We start from the raw sequence: 21,149 nt of genomic DNA on the forward strand, positions 1-21,149 counted from the left end.
GTGTGAGAGAGAGACGCATGTGCCACAGGACACATATGGAAATTAGAGGACAACTTTTAGGAGTTAGTTTTCTTTCTACTATGTGGGTCCCAAGGATCAGCCTCAGGTTGTCCAGCCTTGGTGAGTGCTTGTCCCCCTGGAGCCATGCTGCAGCCTTTCCGGCTTATTCCTGACAGATGAAAACAGAAAGGTCACGGCAGATGACAGCCTCAAGCAGACCTGCCATCTGGAGCCTGCTCGCTACCCCACATTGGGAACATCAGTACCTCGTAAGGTGTGAGCAGCTGGGTAGTGAGGACCAGCCTCCTTATGCACCTATTTAAACCCCTGACCCATCCTCCTTAAGCCATTCAGCTAGGTTTCTAACAACAGGGACCAGGATGAAGTTTGGCACCCAACTACTCTCAAAAGCTACTTCTGAGGATGACAGGGACTCATCAGCCTTCAGGATATAGAAAATACCCCATTTTTAAAACAAGTGTCTCATTAGTTACTTCTAATCAGTCTGGTGATCTGGGATAAATCAGTACCACTTTCTGGCTCAGAACAGCTGAATCACGGTGCGAGGTCACACAGTGGAAATGGAGTCCAGGGCCTGTCAAGTCCCAGCTAAGCGAACCCCTATCTGGTCCAATAAGGACTTTGTTGCTCATTCATGATGCTGCTTTTAGCAATAACTGAAACAAAGCAGACATTTCTGCAATGACCATTGTAGTCAACCCCTTTCATTAATAGAAATACCAGTTAATTCTGCTTAAAGCCAAGAGATTATTTCCCCCTTCTCTTCCTCCAGAGAACTGTCTTCTGTGTAAGGGAAAATAGCTGGCCCCTGCCCCATATGGCCGCGCCCACCTGACAACCTAAGTGGGTTCTGTATTTCCAAAGCCCTCAAGGGCCCTTTCCACAAAGGGCCCGGCACTTACGTACTCTCATGACCCCGGTCGTTAATTTCTTCCTGGAGACTCAAAACACTGGTGAGGTTAATGATCCTCCTCCGGGGGTAGCAAGCAGCTGTCATTTCCTTCCGGGAATCATTTTCCATCATTTCCTCATCGGAGTCCTCCCGATGTCTCTTTCTGCAATGAAGAGAAGAACTGACAGGTCATTATTCTTCCATTTTATTTTTTAACTCAGCCAAATGTAAGTGTTGTACTCTGGAGAAAGGAGCAGCTTCTCTGTGCCAGTGGCTGCCCCTCCACAGCTGCACCACGGCAAACCAGCCGCTGTCCTGTGTCACGTTATTTCTCTGACAACCCTCAGATCTCAAGTAAACTGACCTTGTCAAGCCTCATTAATTCATGAGTCATTCCACGGTCCATCCATCTGTCTGTCTGCCCACCTACCCATCCACGGACACTTAAGGACGCTTGCTGGCAACCACGGGAGTCACGGTCATGCAGACAGCAGACAGGCCACACCACACTGCCCCAGTCTAGCAGGAAAAGGAGCAACGGATTTGTGGAGAACCCGCTGGAAGGGGTTTAGTGACACTAAAAGGAAGCCACACCTGGAGCTGCCTGGACTGGAAGGGGGTGCCGCTGGGGGTGCCACTTCCGAAGCCCCAATCACTGATTCTCTCTCCAAACTCGCACTGTCAGCAGCTGCTTCCATGGCGGCCGGGAGCTCAGACATCTCCTGATCCTTCTGCATGGCTTTTTCAGGAGAGCCCTCTGTCCTGTTCCCAGGGACAGGGTCCTGGGGCTGGCTGGGCAGACGCCTGCTTACAGGCTGCATAAAGGCATCGAGCTTCTGGTCCCGAGAGTCTGTACGGACCATCTGGTAAGCGTGAACCTTGTCGCCACTTCCACTAGTAGATGAGGAAGCTATGCCTGTCGTGGATTTAACGGCTTCCCCAGAGGGCCCAGCAAGTCCTGGAAGCAAGGTCTGTTTCGAAAGAGAAGACAGTAAAAAGGACTAGTCTTCAGCACATAAATGTCCAGACCCCCAAAAAGAATAGTAGTGGACAAAGATGTCAGAGGCAGATGGGGTTACAGTACGGTGGGACATTCCTAAGCATAAGATTCAAGAATTAAGGAAAGTTCTTATTATCCTAAAGTTAGGTTAAAATAAAATGTGAAAGTTCTTATATCTTGACTACTTTCCTACCATGAAGAGACTCTATGTTACTTTTTATGGTAAAACACACACAGCAGAAAACTTTAAGCTAGAATTCCAGGGCAGTAAGGACAGTCACGTAGCTATGAACCCTCAAACTTACACCCAACTTCCCATTCCCTCTCATCCCAGGCCTGGCACCTATCATTCGCTGCCTTTTAAATTTGCTGAGGGACTGACCCCAGGACTCTCAAGAGCGCTCTGCGCTCTACTGAGCTAGATCCTCAGAATTCTACTTTTCTTTCTTTTTTTTCTCTCTCTTTTTTTTTTTTGGTTCTTTTTTTCGGAGCTGGGGACCGAACCCAGGGCCTTGCGCTTCCTAGGCAAGCGCTCTACCACTGAGCTAAATCCCCAGCCCCTGAATTCTACTTTTCTATACTTACTTCATTCATTCTGTCCACTGATGTAAAAGTCAGTGACTACGCAGAAACAGGGAAATCCCACGTATCAGAGTCTGGATTAGAATACCAAGGTCTAGAGGACCTTCGAGAAATAACCATCCCAGCAGGGGCTGGGAAAGAAGCACAACATCTTGTATTGCTAGATACAAGACATCTCGAAGTCTAATGGAACTAGGTCCAAAAAGCAGAAGGAACAGCTAAAAGGAACTCAACTGGACAAGGAAATGTGGAAACAAATATCCACAAGTATAGCCCTTGCCTCCCCAGAACCATCCCTAGGCCTGTTCCACAGATGCTGAGTCCGGCTTGGCCACGTGCAAGGGACAGCATGATGTGGATTCCTGCCCCTGGAACAGAGCCAGCAAGGGTGTAGGCCTCCTCCACTAGTGTTGATGGCTGCTGTGGGCCATAAGGCTTGTTTGTATAATAATGAAAATGTTTGCCTATTCCTCCAAGGAATGTCCTCCCAGGTAATACTAAAGACTCCATGATAATCAGAGACAGTGTGAGTCAAGGAGGAGAATGTGTCTAATTACTCAGCAAAATGGTAATGCGTGACCTCCAGGACAGCTGTGGAAAAGAAAACATAAGGATGCAGTATGAATTGTATAAGGAGCTTCACAGTTCTGAAGGAACCCGGGTCAGATAAAGACATGCAGATACAAATGCAGACAGATCCCTGAGTTCAAGGTCAGCCTAGGACAGCAAATTTAGGTCCAGGCATGGTCAGAATGGTAACTCCAGGGAAGGATCCCACCCAGCTAGCCACAGCATGTGTGCACCTCCCCGCAATGCACATGTACACAAAAACAATTGAAAGGAGGTGGCTTTACTTTATTCAAAGGGACTTAAGAGATTTCAAGAAGGGAGGCCTGGTGGTACACACCTCGAATCCCAGTTCTTCAGAGGCAGAGGCTTAAGGTTCCTCAGCTATATGCTAATATGAAACCCTGTTTCCCCCAAATAAAAATACAGAGAGAGAGAGAGAGAGAGAGAGAGAGAGAGAGAGAGAGGGCTGGAGAGATGGCTCAGCGGTTAAGAGCACTGACTGCTCTTCCTGAGGTCCTGAGTTCAATTCCCAGCAACCACATGGTGGCTCACAACCATCTGTAATGGGATCTGATGCCCTCTTCTGGTGTGTCTGAAGACAGCTACAGTGTACTCATATAAATAAAATAAATCTTAAAAAAAAAAACAAAAAACAAAATACAGAGCCAATTTAAGAGATTAAAAAAAAATGTAATAACCAAATATTGTGACCTGAACTTCTCTGGATACAGATCTGAACACACCTACTGTTAAACAGACTCTCAGCATAATTAAGACATTTGAGTAAGATTAGATGGTAAATGATGTTATTGCTATTAATTTTATTTTGTCATGCTTATATTACAGTTATATAAGAAACCTTTTAGATGTATAATGAAGTACTAAGAAAGAAATCAATGTCTAAAATGTCTTTAAAACCAGTAGGGCAACACGCTGCCATTATTAAAGCTGAGCAAATATACCACTTAATTTTAAAAATTAAAACAAAGTATCAGCTCTAGTCAAAAACAGAACCCCTTTCTTGGAAGACAGTCCAAATCCAGAGGAGGGGCTGGCTCAGTGTAAGAGTAAACTGTGCTGTGCAAGCGTGAGGACGTGGTTCAAATGCCCAGCACTCAGGGAAGGCCTGGCCTGGCTACAGCATCTACTGCCTAATTCCTAGGGGTAGAAACAGGCAGATCTTGAGAGTCACTTGCTAGTCAGCCTCACTCAGAGAGCATCAGTTCAGTAAAAGTCAGTCTCACGGCGGTAAGAAGACAGAACAAATTCAGTACCCTGCTCTGGCCTCTGCATTCAAGTGCATGGATGCATGACCTGTGCCCATGTGCATGGGACACACACAGAGACACACTCAAATACATAAATCCCAGAGAAAAACGTTACTGTAAGAAAACTATCAAAGAAATATAGACAATTCAGGGTTATAACAAATCTGAGTTTTCATGATGTGGAACATATTTCAAAGCAGCAAAGGCCCAGAAAGACTGTGGAGGTAGAGGTCCCCCCTCACCTGGGTAAAATACATCCTGGATGAATTGGAGCCCAATAGCTTGCTCTCGATGTGCTGCTGCACACGCTCCAGAATACTCTCCTCATGGAGAAAGTGAACTTCATGCTTGGTGGGGTGCACATTGACATCCACGTTCTGAGGACTGATTTCCAAACTAGTAGGAAAGAGAGAAAGACCACAAGAGATGGAAAAACATCTACACGTGGTGTCACGTGACAACTAGACACACGGCAAGGCCAAATCCCCAGAGCCTCAAACCTCAAGATCAAGTCAGAGATTGCACGCTATCCTGGTACTCAGGAGCTGTGTGGCTTTCGGGGACTTGCATCACCATCCTTGGTCATGGCGTCATGTATAAAGTGACTCTCCTAACTGCAGAGTTACAGTGGGAATTAAGTCCATGCAAGGTGTCTTGAGTGTGTGTGGTAGTTACCACACGTCGGCTGTCAGCAGAACTGCTGGATTATGTGACCTCAGGCAAGTAGCCAACTTCTCTGAATGTTTAAAGACAGGGTAATTATCAAATTGTCCCCTTCCCTCACTTTTCAGAAGACGCAGAAGAACTTCCTAGTCAGCTCAAAGCTCTTACCCTGCTCCTGGTCCATCTTTCGGGGCTTGCCAACATGGAGCTTTGCAATGTGAAGCTCTGTCAGCAGAGGGCACTACAGGGACAACAGGAGGAGGGGCCTTCACACAGCCCAGCCGCAGGTTCTGCTTCTGTATGGGCGGTGCACCCCCCAGCAGCTCCTCAGCATAGAGACAGGACTGACTGCCACAGGCACAGTCTTTCATCAGGGCCTTAGCTCAGCAACATATGGGTGATCGGAACGGCAAGAGGCTCTGTTAACATCTCAGCCCTCTGCATGTTGTTCCCTCGTTGGTCCTTCACTATTTAACCCACTGGTACTTGATTTCAGTGCTAACTTCTTCACTACACGATCCTTGTTCTGTTGCATGATTTGTCTCCTGTTTGGATCCTGGTGCAGAACAAGCTGATGACACGACAGATTTGTTACCCAGGAAGGAAACTCATGGTGAGTCCAACTGTTATACACTGAATCTAAAAACTATTTTCTTTCATGGCCATATGTCTGAGCTCATCTAAAAACCATTTTAAAACATGATTTTACTCTTTCTCTCATTTTGGTGAGATCAAAACAAAGAAAACTTTCTTTTTTAAAGACAAGGTCTTGTTACACTGGCCTAGAAACTTAAAATTCTCCAAAACACTGGGTTCATAGGAGTGTTCCAGAAGGCTCAGCTGAGAATTAACTTTCAAACGCAGTTTCTGCCAGAAGATTAAGGTTTCAGACCTGAAAGACTTCAGTATGAACTGGTCCCTTGCAGCTTCATTGCAAAGAGATCCGTCATTCTTCCTGCTGATTTTTAAACAGGCTTTTCAGACAAGCAGTTCAAGACATTAAGAAGAGACCTTGACTGTGTGGGGTTCAGTCTAAATCAGGCAAGCCTTCAACTCTGTGTGACAAGGAAGCAAGGCTGCTATAGTATTTAAGGAAGCCACTGGCATGTGCCAAGCTACGGCAAGAGCACTACACAGGCCTGCCAACCAGAACCCGTGTAAAGAGGAACGAAAACCGACTCTAGAAATATGTCTTCTGACTTCCACACTTAGGTTCTGTGCTCCATACTCTCACTCCTTCCCTCTTTCTCTTACCCGCCCCGCATCGCTAAGTTAGATAAACAGAGAAAAAGAATCTTTTAAAATGTGTAAAGAGTCCCTGCAAGGCGGGGCGCTGTTTCCTGACCCAAGTGGAAGGAAGCAGAGTCTGAGTGAGTGAGAACGGGTCATCTGCCTGGGGAGGACAGGGTCCTTTCAGAGCGGTCTCTTTCACAGAGCGAGGCGGCGTCTGTGCTACGTTACCTGAGGTACAGGAATGGGTGCGTGTTTTTGGGTAAATATGCTGCATATACAGCTTCTATGGCTTTCTTCAGGGCAGCCGATTCCACCAGCCGGTCTGAAAGAGCAAACGTGGAGTTAGCAAAGGTGGAGAAGCCACTTGTGCTTCAGATGAGGTCGCAGCTGCACCCTCACACATGGCCATAAAGTCACCCCTGGAGTGACAGCCTTGTCAGATGCCCAGGAACAAGAGCCCCCTTTATCTGTCACCGCTCCCCAGCATCTCAGTACAGGCTTGGGGTTTTCCTCTTGTCCAAGCAGCAGAAAAGAGGAGAGGGTGTCCGACCAATTCCGTCTGCTCATGCCTTCCTCCTGTCAGCCCGTGCATATCAGCTTTGCTGCCATTGGCCCTCAGCAGCTCTCAGTCAGACATTTCAGTCCACAAAGACAAAGCTAACGATCACACATGGCCAAATGCAGAAAAACCATAGTGGTGGATAAATTAGGCCCAGTGTCTAGCCCTGTAACAGACGTGTGTGGTCCACGGTGAGGTGAGAGGCACTAGCTTTGTCCACAGAGGGTCCCTTACTAAATGAGGAAGGCTCAGAGCAAGCTCCGCAGCACCTTAGGCAGCACAAACAGCTCGATGCATGTAATGTAAGGTGACTTAAGTGACCCAGGCTTAGAGGGAATAGAGAAAGACTAGAATTAGGACTAAAGACAAAAGAACATCTATTGTCAGAAAATTCTTTCTCCTGAGATAGATTTTTAAAATAGCGCAATGAACTGTTGTTCTAGGAACTGGCAGCCAAGACTATGCCGTGTGTTGCATTTCTAACAGGAGTCACGAGACCATTGTTATTGTTCTGAGTGGTCCCACAGCCACAGCCCCTTTAACAACGCCACAGTGTGCTCCTGTCCTGACCACACAGGCCTGCTGGTGTCGCTAATAAGACAGATGAAGAGAATCTGCTGAGGTCTCTGAACGTGAGGCAGACTTTCACAGGACGCTGTCGCTGTCCCTAGGTGAACATGGACAGGACAGAATGGGAAGCTGGCCTCTATTGCCATCATGAACAAGTTGGCCAGAGTAACACATCCTGTGTCCACGGATCCAGCAGAAATATGGACACGCCAGTCAAACGATACTTAGTTGACTTTTGTTTGTCTGCTCTGTAGTCAACATGTGTGATAAAAAGCAGTTATTCTTTTACAAAAAGTCTTAAGTACACTTATTAATTTGGGGGAGAGACAGGGACATGTGGAGGACAACCTGCAGGAATCAGTTCCAGCATGTGGTCCTGGGACCAGAACTCAGGTCACCAGGCTGCTGACAAGTGCCTTTCCTGTTGAGGTTTTACACTGGCCCCCAGTGCTGTTACTTTTTTTTTTTTTTTAATAAAGATTTATTTATTTATTTTGTATATGAGTACACTGTTGCTGTCTTCAGATGCACCAGAGGAGGGCATCCGATCCCATTACAGATGGTTGTGAGCCACCATGTGGTTGCTGGGATTTGAACTCAGGACCTCTGGAAGAGCAGTCGGTGCTCTTAACCACTGAGCCATCTCTCCAGCCCAGTGCTGTTACTTTTAGGCTTAGAACAAACCAATGAAAACGTTGATCCCTAAGCTCTACACGTGACAAGGCTTACTGTTTACTAGGACAGATACCTGCTGGTATAAGTGATATTATGAGAACCTGTGTAACAGCGATTGGCCTCTTCTAACTGCTCCTGGACGGCTCTAAATAAGTGATATAAAACATACAAGGAGGTGGTGTGGACACCTTTAATCCTAGCACTCGGAGGCAAAGACAGGTGGATCTCTGGGAGTTTGATGCCAGCCTGATCTAAACACAAGTTCCAGAACAGCCAGGGCTGTTACATAGATAAACTATCTCAAAAATCCAAAACCAAACCAAACCAAGCCAAAAGACATCAAAACACACGTAACTCAAGGGCTAGAGAGCGGCTCAGCAGCCGAGCACCTGCTCTTACACAGGACTCGATCCCAGAATTCACACCAGGCAGGCAGCTCACAATCACCCACAACTCCAGCTCTGGGGACCCAACACTCTCTTCTGGCCTCTGCGGGTACTGCACTCACACATTAATAGAAATAAATAAAAAAGATTCTGTTTAAAGATGTGTAATTTAAGACATGTATTGCCACTCACTGCTAAAAAAAAAAAGGAAGACAGTTTCCAGTGGCAGACAAAGACGGCAGCCGGTAGTTCTGATGACTGTGTTACATGGAGGCTAAGGGACTGCAACAGAGACCCTGCACATCGTGTACACTGCTGCACTTTTCATAGCAGCAAGGAAACAGAATTGGCCTAGGAGCTATCATAACATAAATATGGACAGTAGAAATGTGGGTCATAAGCACAACGCAATGTTATTAAGTCACACAGAAAAATCACCAAGCTTGCAGAAAAACAAATGGAACTTGACGTGACGGAGGACAGACGGAGCAGAGGACAGACTACTGGGATGAAGTAGAAGGACTCCTGTGTAGGAAGGGCGTGGGCAGGGGATGGGCGCTGAGAAGGGACAAAAAGTATGTGTGAAAATGCCACGAGACCTTTTATTTTGTATGCAAATTAAGAAACAAAATAAATATATCTATACCTTAAAAACCCCCAAAAAACGAAAGCAAAAAAACACCTGTGGAAGGTGACCCTCCTTTGAGGCTGGAGAGATGGCGCCCAGGTAAGAGCACTTGCTGCTCCTGCAGAGGGCCTGGGTCAGTAAAGAACCAGAGTGTGACGGCCAACAACGCCGACAGATAAAAATTACAGAGGCTTCCTAGTCGGGCCAACTGTGACACGAATCTCCCCGTGTGTGATCTACCCTGGGACTCAGGAACTCTTGGGTTCCACACGGCTCTCCGTGTAGACACTCGTTCTTTCTCACTTACGGTTGATGAAGAGTAGGAAAATGCACTTCTTCACTGAGTAGTTTGCATTCGAGATATAGCCATTCATTTTGAAAGCTAGGGTTTTATCCTCACACCCAACTTCGATCAGTTCTCTGTTTAGAAAAAATACATTTTGAAACTTCTGAAAGCATAGAAATCTTACATGTCAGAAAAGAATCACAATAGTAAAAATCAGGGTTCCTTCCCATAAACCAACTTTGCCCCATAAAAACCTGAGACTAGATTCAGCTGAGGTCCAATGAGTATTCTCAACATCTGTCCATCCATCTATCCAACTGTCTACCACTCTCTACCCAGCCACCTACTCAGTGTTTCCAAGAACTTGTGCTGAGTACCGGACACTACTTTAACTGCTGAGAAGAGGAATCTAACCTGGTCCTTACTTCGTTTAAAAAGTGTGTTATCATAACTAAACACTAAGCTTTACACCCCAAAACTCACCTCTGCTGACCTGAAACCTTACTATACTGACTATCACCATAATGGATTCCCCAGAGTGTTTACTGGCAAGGACAGGTAAAGAAGAGCAGGTCTCTCTGAAAAGACACATTTATGTCACAATAACCTACTGGCAGCCAGTTAGGTCCTAGTAGTCTTCACATTCTTCACTATCCCCAGAGATCTCCCCTTCATGCCCGTTAGTTTTCTTCTGAGGCATCAGCACAGCCTGCTAATGGCTGGTATAATTACCTATTTCCTTCTGACTGGAGTGCTATGAGAGGGGACTCGTTCCAGCTGTTCACTGCTGCATCCCTGCTGTACTACACACACATTTTGCTGCATGACAGAGGCTGCTTTTCCTACAGTAAAGGCCCGGGTCCCTGGGTAGAGTGCAGCCTGCAGGTTTGCACATGCGCACTACCCACAGCTCTTTTTTCCTCCAAGGTCTCAGGAGGCCAGAATGGAAACCTGCTTCTGGTAATGCTCTCTAGGGTCGATATCTAATCTCTTACAGCCCATGGGATTCAACAGCAACTAGTGTTCAGTCTTAAAATTGTGTCAAAAGCTTTTAAAAGTTACACTGTATAATACAGAGATCTTCCTCTGTTCTAGAAATACAGTTTTTAAAATTAACCCATTTACATTTAATTAGAAAAGTGTGATAACAAACTACTTGTTCCCTTGGTTTGACTCAGAGAATGAACAGTTTGTCCTTGGAAGTAGAATTTCAGTATTAGGTCAACTGCCAATGCTTTTGAATCCTTGGGGAAAGGGAAGTCTGGCCCCACAGGAAGAATCTTAATATTACCACCTGGGGTATGTGGGAAGTTCAAGGCTGACATTCCTAGCAAGGCACCTGGGATGGAAAGGGTGGGCTTTACAAACAAGGGAGCTCAAGGGAGCTCACCAGAGAAGCAAACTCTTCTCATGGGCTGCTAATGCCTGCAAATGCAGTCTTGAGGAACAGAAAATTTCATCTGGCTTTTTCACATCTCTTGCACCTGATACATAACTTGAAATAAGGAAGACAATCACTTTTGAGTGACAAGTAAGTTAAATCTTCCCAGGAACATCCAGGGGCAACAGAACTCTAAACTTTAAAGAGAACACAGACACAGCATCCAGGAGACAAAGCGCCAGGCAACACTGACTACAGAAACAGTGCTCCATCAACTACCCTGAGGCACGGGAACCAGCCTGCTATCTGACTACGCCAGCTCTTGCAGCATTTACTGTCTCAACAAGTTTCAAAATAAAAACTGAGTTGATGAATCAAGGGAAGGAACAGGAAGGATTCTGTCACATGCGATTACCACGTACCGACTAACAGCATTTCCAAAGATGGAGCGAATGTTGTCTACGGTCGTGGCATTGGGTAGTGTTCTGACATCAGAGACTGTCTCGCCTTGCTGGAAAACAACAGAGCACTGTGACGACATCCGATGGCCCCGAGAAGTAAGAATGTTTTTCTTAAAAATTGCCTAATTTTCTTTCCTAATACAGAATTGTCCTTTAAAAACCGTAACTTAGGGATTGAAGACATGGCCCAGCCACTAAGAACACGGGCTGCTCCTCCTGCACAGGTTCCAAGTTTGTTCCCCAGAACCCACGTGGCACTCACAACCACATGTAAATCCAGTTCCAAGTGATCTGATGAACTCTTCGGGCCTCTGTGGGCACATAGACATACATGTAGGCAAAAATTTGCACACATAAAACAAAAATGAATATATCTTTAAAAAAAATCATGACTTACTTTTTTAACTGAGAAACTAATTCCTGAATTGTGTATTGAGTACCTGGAAAAGACAAAAGGAAAAGCTAGGCAGAGGGCATCCAAATGCACAATAAACTCAGCAAACTATTTTTAATTAAATACGTTGGTAGATTCATGAGAAAAAAGTAAGGGCATGTGCAAACCAAAATACCTTGGTATAATCTATATTACCCACAAGAAGACAAAGCAACAGAGACTCTTGGAGATTACAGCTCCCAATGTGACTTAAGTCACAGGAAACACCAGGTGTTACAGCTACTGACAGGATCTCAGCTATAAGAACCTGCACCTCCAGGTTACGTTCCGGGTGACAGAGCTAGGCTGTCAGGAGGACATCCTTAACACTCAATTCACCCTCTGCACTTGACTCTGTGAGCACACAATCCCATGACAGCACACAATCCCATGACAGCACACAATGCCATCACTGCACACAATCCCATGACAGCACACAATCCCATGACAGCACACAATCCCATGACAGCACACAATCCCATGACAGCACACAATCCCATGACAGCACACAATCCCATGACAGCACACAATCCCATGACAGCACACAATCCCATGACTGCACACAATCCCATGACAGCACACAATCCCATGACAGCACACAATCCCATGACAGCACACAATCCCATGACAGCACACAATCCCATGACAGCACACAATCCCATGACAGCACACAATCCCATGACAGCACACAATGCCATCACTGCACACAATCCCATGACAGCACACAATCCCATGACAGCACACAATCCCATGACAGCACACAATCCCATGACAGCACACAATGCCATCACTGCACACAATCCCATGACAGCACACAATCCCATGACAGCACACAATCCCATGACAGCACACAATCCCATGACAGCACACAATCCCATGACAGCACACAATCCCATGACAGCACACAACCATCATCTTCTCCTGGTGCCGGTCCTATCCAGCCTCTCAGTGTCTCCACAGCCTTTGGAGGCAGCTTTGTCCCCCCTCTATCCACTAAGTCCATGAACGACTGTCTGGTGACAGGCATTTATTAACACCAATTTTCTACCTTAGCGCACACAGAACCAAAGCAGCCACTGAGAATATTTTTGATGCTAATTTATACAATTTTACTAGTGGGAGTGCGGAGAGTGTAGGGGACTGAATACATGTCCCATATGGACAGATATATTTAGAAATACTGACAGAATCACTACTGTGATTAAGACGTGTAGTTCGAGGGGTTGGAGAGATGGCTCAGTGGTTAAAAGCACCAACTGCTCTTCCAGAGGTCCTGAGTTCAATTCCCAGCAACCACATGGTGGCTCACAACCATCTGTAAAGAGATCTGATGCCGGGGGGTGGAGATTTAGCTCAGTGGTAGAGCGCTTGCCTAGCAAGCACAGGGTCCTGGGTTCGGTCCCCAGCTCCAGAAAAAAAAAAAAAGAAAAGAGATCTGATGCCCTCTTCTGGTGTATCTGAAGACAGCTACAGTGTACTTATATATAGTAAATGAATAAATCTTTAAAAAAAAAAAAATGACGTGTAGTTCGAGCCCCACTGTAGCCATGTGCAGCAATGGATGATGCTCATCTGGACCCGATTCTGCCTTTGCCTGCTTGTATCCCCTTCTGCTTCAACGGATCAGACATCCAAGTCACTTTGGCAAACTTCTTTTATCCCATTCTTCCTAAGGCATACCAAGGAAAGACTGCCAGCCAATAAGGCTCCCCGGAGCTGTGGGTACAAAACCATGGATCCCAGTAATGCCAGTGACAGCACTGCAGGAGAGGACTCCAAAGCAGAGGCAGAGGAAACAACAGAAGGATCACCAGTGCCCTGTCCTACCTTACCTCACCTACCCAGTGGGCAACAGCGATTCCTTTTTGGCTTAAGGTATCTAAAATTAGTTTGCTTCATCTGCCAGTCAAGACGGCACCAAAAGAGGCCAACTGTGCCCCGGGCAAGATGAGTCAAGACTCAGGACTGATAAGCAAACTGGGACCGGAACAGAACCCAGGTCAGCCTGGCTGTCGAACCTAGCTTTCAAGTACTCTTAATTTACAAGCACGGGGGCACTTCCCTTTAGTAACAGAGCTCAAGACCCACTCCCACATTCTGGACGGTACCTGCCAACAACTTCCAAAATCTTCCCGTACTCTTCACTGGGATTTTTTAAAGCTTTCCTCCTTGTGATTATGTTGTAAAAAAGGTCTTCCACCTAAAGAAAGATCCATTTGTCTCATAAACTCATGATGTACATGGAAAGTATCACACAGTCTACCGAAAGCTGCATATTAAAGTACTGAATGCTATGGCGTTAGCAACAGACTGTCCTAAGGGCTGACTCAGGAGGGGAAGAAATAAAGCAGCACCAACCCCACATTCACTGACTTACTTCTAAGGGGATGAGGGGTGCCTGTTTGCTAAAAATATGAGGACATTTTAAACTGTTGTCCTGCTTAAGACAGTAGACAATTTAGCAAGACCCGACTGTAGCTGCAAACAATTACTATATTACACAGATGTTCTCCAACTAAGGACAAGCATAAAGCTCTGGAGAGCATTTGGACTCTCTACAGTCACACCTGGCATGCAGCTAAGGCTCATGCAGCGGCCAGCACTGTGAAGCGCAGGTCTGTTTCTGCCTCCTGCCTGCCAATCATGCCGGGACTTGGGAAGGTCTCTGGAAAGCCTTTGCGATGTGCTACAGTTGGGGTTGGGGGGCCAGGGAGGAAAGGGGCCAGACATGAAACAAGACAGTGAAGTGCTTGGTGGAATCTCTGACTGGAAAGACACCAAGATGCTATGATAAGGCTGCCTGAGGGGTTTCCTCTGGACTAATAACACTCACGTGACCCACCCATTGCCCTCTGGGGCAGACGCCTAGGCATTCTTTGTTCTATTGGAGACATGAGAAAACTGAAGTTCTGAGATGTTAAGTGACTTGCCCACAGACACACACAGTGCTGAAATACAAGACTGGGACTCCGACGTGTCTTCTGGAGTTGACCCTAACTTTTTCAATCCCAGCTACTCTGCCACCGATTTCTACCACCCCAGACCCTACAAAAGACAAGAATCTAGGCAGGCTGCCATGCTATAAACCCAACAATCATTTTCCTTACTTAGAAGCATAAATATCTTGGGACTTATATTTCGAGTGAAAATGTATTTGATTTTTACATCAGAAACTCAGAGCCCATCTCAGATTGCTTCAGCACAGCAGGGGTCTCTCAGCAGCTCTATCCGCACCCCCATTCTTACCGTGATCAGGGTACCCTGGTTGCCTGCACATGGTTTAGGAGGGGCTTGTAGCTTTCCATCTGAGTAACTTGCTCTGCTCAGAAAACATAACAGATTATATTATTTGTATCTAACAAAATGCTTATCCAAAACATAAAAATAAAAATCACAATGCAGGCATCATGGCCTATGTCTGCAACTCCAACACTGTAAATGCCTTACAAGTTCCTGAGCCGCATAAAACATAAAACATTAATAGGTCACATTTAAAAAATGACAAACTTGGGGTTGGGGATTTAGCTCAGTGGCAGAGCGCTTGCCTAGGAAGCGCAAGGCCCTGGGTTCGGTCCCCAGCTCCGAAAAAAAGAACCAAAAAAAAAAATGACAAACTTCATTATTAACAGAAAACCTGCAAATAGATGAAAACATCATACACCAAATATTAACCAGGCCCAAAGTCTATACAACTCAATGAACTTCTATACAGTTAGAATAGGCATTGAGAAATTAATCTGTGAAGCTTCACATTAAATTTACAGCTTCAGTATGGAATATATTTTATGCACTCATCCATGAGAGAACTAGTAGAACAGTAAACTTTCTAATCTCCTTCATAATCGTGTCCATTACTGGATTCAGTCTGTATCTCCACACTTTAAAAATGAAAATTATATCATACACTATAACACAGCCATATTATATATTGTTAATTGGATTTTATTTTAAAGCCCTGTTATAACAAATCTTGCCTGAGCTATTAAATTCTGAGTTAATAACCAACAGCTTTGCCACTGCGTAAGGTAGCTGTAAAGGTTGCTGCAATTCTGCAACCATTTGCCTGCTAAGGACCTGGTAATAGAGAAAAGCCTAGGGGGTTGGGGATTTAGCTCAGTGGTAGAGCACTTGTCTAGCAAGTACAAGGCCCTGGGTTCAGTCCTCAGCTCCAAACAAAAAAAAAAAAAAAAAAAAAAAAGAAAGAAAGAAAAGAAACGCCTAACCAGCACTGGGAGGGAGCACTTGTTCTTTTCTTTTTTTTTTTTTTTTTTTTTGGTTCTTTTTTTCGGAGCTGGGGACCGAACCCAGGGCCTTGTGCTTCCTAGGTAAGCGCTCTACCACTGAGCTAAATCCCCAGCCCCGGGAGGGAGCACTTGTAACCCCATCGCTCCAGAGGCAAAAGTAGGAGGGTCATTGCAAGTTCCAGACAGCCGGAGTTTTTTGTCTCAGAAACAAAACACAGTATCCCAAGAGAAAATCAGCTCTTGATCTGGCCCAGGGACAGTCTTTTATACAAGTGTAGACTAATGTGTTAGGTGATCCAGCAAGAAGACCCTTTAGCCTGAGTAGGCGACCGGGGAGGTGGCAGCCAGAGAGAAGAAGGGAACTCATCCAGGCTCTAAGGAGAAATAGTCTCAGGTGACTGGAGAAGAAGACTGGTAAGTCAGAGAGCAGGAGCTCTGGAACACACTGCACGAGGTAATGTGGAGACGAGGGGCTGAAGTAGGTCAGGACACTTAGAAGTGTCTTAGCTCATGTCACTGCTGCTGTAGTGACCATGACCAAAGCGACTTGGGGAGGAAAGGGTTTATTTGGCTTACACTTCCACATCAAGTTGGGACAGGAACACAAGTAGGACAGGAACCTGGACACAGGAGCTGATGCTGAGACCATGGAGGAGGCTGCTTACTGACTTGCTCAGTTTGCTTTCTTACAGAATCCAGGACCACCCACCCCCGGAATGGAACAACCCACCATAGGCTGGGCACGTCCCCCATTAATCACTAATTAAGAAAATGTCTTACAGCCAAATCTAAGGGAAGCATTTTCCTTTTCCTTTTCTTTCTTTTCTTTTTTTTTTTAAGATTTATTTATTTTATATATATGAGTACACTGTTGCTGTCTTCAGACACACCAGAAGAGAGCATCAGATCCCATTACAGATGGTTGTGAGCCACCATGTGGGTGCTGGGAATTGAACTCAGGACCTCTGGAAGAGCAGTCAGTGCTCTTAACCCCTGAGCCATCTCTCCAGCCCCGGGAAGCATTTTCTTAATTAAGGTTCCCTCTTCTCAAATGACTTTAGCATGTCATAAACCTATCCAGCACAGGAAGGCACTGGGTGCCAAGATGAAACCTCTGGCTTTCATCCTGCCACAGAAGAGGGCCACTAGAAACCTAGGTAGGGCATAACAAAAACAAACAAACAAACAAACAAACAAACAAACCCAGAGGTCTTGAAACAGGACTCGGGCTACCTACAAACACCTTAACCCACAACTGTCTCTGGTTTGTAACTCCCATCAGCCCACCCAGAATTCACACACAATCAAGACCCCTAACGCCAGCCCTGCATAGTCTGAAGTACTCTCTCTCTTGTCACATCCCACATTAGTTCAGAAGACTGAGGGTACAGAACTGCCCTGATTTAATTTACAAACAACCTGAGTGCCCTCGTTTCTCTTTCCGCATTCATCAGGGATGACTACAAGTCTTCAGCCAGTGTCAGCCAGTGCTCACAAAAAACAAAACAAAAAAAAAAAAAAAAAAAAAAAACTTGACTGTGATTTCTTGACTCCCATTTTCTTTCTGTCTCAGGACCATTTCCAAGCCTCTGGAAACTGCCAGCACACACTTTGTAGGCAGCAGACACTCCCTACAAAGCAAGCCAGCTCACACAGGCCCTGAGAGAAGGGAACCAGAAGCTCAGGAGCCAGCAAATGAATGTGAGTCTCCAGCATTCGAGCCACAGACCTGCACTCAGCCCAAGTGCTGGCCACCAAAGGTCAAAGGGAAGAAATAAGATGAGCAGCTCCGAGGTGCCTGGAAACCTATGTGCAATGGACCCCTTCCTGGGCGCTTGTACTGCTACAACTTATCTCTTAGGAAGCCGTCCCATGGGGCTGGAGAAGACTCAGCTGCTAAAAGCACTGGCTACTCTTCCAGCAGAGCAGAGGCCAACGAGAAAGGGAACAGGAAATGAGAATATCTCATTCCTAGAAACTTCCAGAGAACCTGCATTCTGTTCCCAGAACCTACATGTTGTACTCACAGTCTACAGTCATATGTAACTCCCGTTCCAGTAGACTCCATTCCTTCCTCAGCCTCCAAGGGTACCAGATTTACACGTGGTACACAGACGTGAATGCAGTCAACATATCCATATACATAAGACACACTAATTTAAATCTTAAAAAGAAGCCATGAGGGAAGAGAGAGCCCCCACTTCATGACCATCCCTTTGGATGAACTTATTCACAGCAATGGGAGAAAAACTAGTATCTTAGTGTGTGTGTGGGTGGGTTAGGGTGGGGGGTAACACATATTTACGGTGGACACAGAAGCCATGACCACATACCTGTATGCACATTTCCCATCAGCTGTTTTGGTTGTAATAGTGACATGGGCCACATGGCTTATGCTTGCCAAAGCCTAGGGAGGAAAGGGAACCAGATGAAAGGAAACCTCACTGTGGCATAGGTTATCTAACTTGCCTCTTCCAATCTACATCACCGTGGCAACAATAAACACTCTGATGCTGTTTTAAGAAAGAGATAAAATCTAGCCCATAAGGTAATCACTAGAATAAGGGGAAGCATGTGTTACAAACTCCAAAAGGAATCACACCAGACTTCCTGTGTTAACAGTAACTGTATCTTATGCTGCTACCACAGGGACTGTGCTGGGCAGTTTCCATTACTGTAACAACACACAGGACGATCAACTTATAGACAACAGGTTTCTATTAGCTCGTGGTTTTAGAGGACCCATTTGATGATCAGTAGTTCCTGATGCTTTTGGTCCTGGGTTGAAGAAACTCATGGTGTGGAATTCATGAAGACCAAAGTCACTCACACCTCACATATGCAGAGGCCAAAGAGAACAAGAAGGAGTTCACTGTCCCTTTCCAACCTGGAAACCACCTACTAAGTCCTACACTTAGCTTAAATAATTTTCCAATAACAACAAAGTATGGACCAAGCTTTCAGTGTATGGGCCTCTAGAAAAATATTCCAGATTCAAAGGGAATTTATTCTCAGTGATTTATCTTCTAAGGAATTAAAAATGTGCCTTCAGAAAGAAATAATGGAATCTCTCAAAACAGCTTTATAGAAACAATTATATTTTTAAAAAGACAAATTTAAAATTGCTACAGTGGGTCTGTGCAACAACATCTAGACGCCAGAGGCAGTTTTCAGCTCACTGAAAGAAGTGTGACTCCGCCTGGGTGGCTGGGGTCAGAGCTCACTGGACGCTTGGAGTCTGAGATCAGCAGAGGAGCTTAGTTCCACCTCAGAAACATACGGACTGAAAGTGGACGTGCTTCAGACTCAGAGGTCACTCCGTCAGAGCCGCACTTCCCTGGTTCATATAAGCTATTCTTCCCTTCGTAGCCAGGCTGGCCTCAGACTCTATGTAGATCTGGCTGGTTTCAAACTCTAGATGCTCCTGTCTCAGCTTCTCGAGTACTGGGATTATAGGCATATACCATTGCATCCAGCTTGGCTTTTATAATTTTCAACATTTAAGAAATTGGGTGTGGTAGTGCAGACCCTTAATCCCAATATTTTGGAGGCAAAGGAAGGAAGATCAGGAGTGCAAGACCAGCCTCAGCTACACAAGGAGCTCAAGACCAACCAGTGTAGAAGACCTGGTTCAAACCATAAGATATGTTTAAAATGCAAGTGATTTTTGAGACCTTGTAAAGCAAGAGCTGCTCACAGAAGACAATCCTACGTATTTCTAGGAAGAAAGTGGGCCAAAATACACAATACAGCGGACAGCCCTGCTGCTTCCTAAGGAGCCTTTTCAAGTAGACGGGAGCAGACTCTGGGGTCAGAGTGTCTACATTCACTCCTCCACTCTGTCACTGTCTAGTGTGCACACATCAGGCTTCTTACACATCCCCAGGGAGATGGTAACTCTATGTTGTGGGATTGGAAGGAAGAGTTAATTCACAAAAGGAGTATCACTGGCACACAGAAACCTCCTTCTGATTCCAGTAAACAGTAACTCCCAAGACAGACTAAGGATGCAGGAGGAAGGCTAGAATTGACCCACAGGGCTGTAGCTAGGATAAAACTGTCTTCCTACAACCTGACCAGAGGCAGCTTCAAATTAAGCTTTTCAGAGACTGTCTTTTGGGAACAATTTGAGGTTACTGCGAGCCAGCGGGTACTTGAGACTATACTGTTTTGACCTACACTCCCTAAATTATAGAGACCAGCTCACAGCTTGTGGGGGATGTCAACCTTGTGAAGGAAAAAGTGGGAGGGAGAGCGAGGTGCCACAGGCTCCTGGGACTCCTCAGACAGTCCTGATCTGCTGCACACAGTATTACATTTAAGACAGCTCCCAGCACACCAGTGAGACAGCAAAAAGGAACCCAGGCCAGGGTGGTGGCCACTTCCTCTGTCTTCGCAGAAGTCTTCACAGGTGACCACATTCCCTCAACTCCTTCTAAGTTACCTCATTAAGCAGGGCTTTCATTGGAGCAGGATGACGGTGGTGAGATATGACTGACCAAGGATTTGGGGGCTTGGGATTGGCTCAAACGTAGTATAAAAGCTTATGGGTAGGGCAATAAACTCAGATCTGCATCCTGATGCTGGTCTCTGGGGTCAGATTTCCTGGGATTCATCAAGTGACTCTGTCACCTCTCACCTCCCACCCTTGGTCCTATTCCCACATCAGCTGCCTTTTAATTTAAATAAAATCTATGCCTGTCTTACTCACTGTTCTACTGCTACAAAGAGAACCATGAACATAGTAACTCTCATAAAAGGAATCTAGGGGCCGGCTTACAGCTTCAGAGAGTCATTAGGCCATTATCGTCATAGCTGGGAACATGACGGCAGGCAGGCAAGCATGGTGCTAGAGAGTTCCACCCTGATCCCAACAGCCCTTCTGGTTCACAGGTCTGTGCTCCTTCTCTGCTTTTCCCTGTGCTTACTGGCTGACAGCCTATTGCATGTATTGTATTTTCTAACCACAGGACCCTGCTTTCAGTGACCATTCCTGCATGTCCCCTATAGTTTTAATATACTGATAAACAGATAAAAGCATTGATCAGATTCACATTTGGTTTCCTAATACAACTTCATAGGTGTCTTAGGGTTTTACTGCTATGAACAGACACCATGACCAATGCAACACTTTTAAAGACAACATTTACTTGGGACTGGCTCACAGGTTCAGAGGTTCAGTCCATTATCATCAAGGTGGGGGCATGGCTGTGTCCAGGCAGGCATGGTGCAGGAGCTGAGAGTTCTGCATCTTGTTGCAAAGGCAAACAGAAGACTGACTTGCAGGCAGTTAGAAG

The 21,149-nt window shown here is 45.7% G+C and overlaps 1 protein-coding gene across 8 annotated transcripts in view; it reads right to left on the bottom strand.

The window, feature by feature from the left end:
* Mlh1 (mutL homolog 1) overlaps window positions 1–21,149 on the bottom strand; it is a 37,239-nt gene that overhangs the window by 10,988 nt on the left and 5,102 nt on the right. For 4 of the 8 annotated variants that reach the window (XR_010054034.1, XR_005487929.2, NM_031053.2 and 1 more), the window contains exons 4-13: window positions 18,186–18,259; window positions 14,855–14,927; window positions 13,717–13,808; window positions 11,573–11,615; window positions 11,137–11,225; window positions 9,355–9,467; window positions 6,458–6,551; window positions 4,576–4,729; window positions 1,508–1,884; window positions 928–1,076 (exon numbers count right to left, since the gene is read on the bottom strand). Coding sequence is in view for 3 of the 8 variants with exons in the window: in NM_031053.2 (NP_112315.2) it covers window positions 928–1,076; window positions 1,508–1,884; window positions 4,576–4,729; window positions 6,458–6,551; window positions 9,355–9,467; window positions 11,137–11,225; window positions 11,573–11,615; window positions 13,717–13,808; window positions 14,855–14,927; window positions 18,186–18,259 (1,258 nt within the window). In the remaining 5 variants the exon portion in view is untranslated. Of the gene's footprint in view, window positions 1–923; window positions 1,077–1,507; window positions 1,885–4,575; window positions 4,730–6,457; window positions 6,552–9,354; window positions 9,468–11,136; window positions 11,226–11,572; window positions 11,616–13,716; window positions 13,809–14,854; window positions 14,928–18,185; window positions 18,260–21,149 lie in introns of all 8 variants that reach the window. The other 4 variants (XR_010054035.1, XR_005487930.2, XR_005487931.2 and 1 more) reach the window with 2 other exon arrangements.

Source organism: Rattus norvegicus, chromosome 8 (genome assembly GCF_036323735.1).
Source record: "Rattus norvegicus strain BN/NHsdMcwi chromosome 8, GRCr8, whole genome shotgun sequence".
Lineage (NCBI taxonomy): Eukaryota > Metazoa > Chordata > Mammalia > Rodentia > Muridae > Rattus > Rattus norvegicus.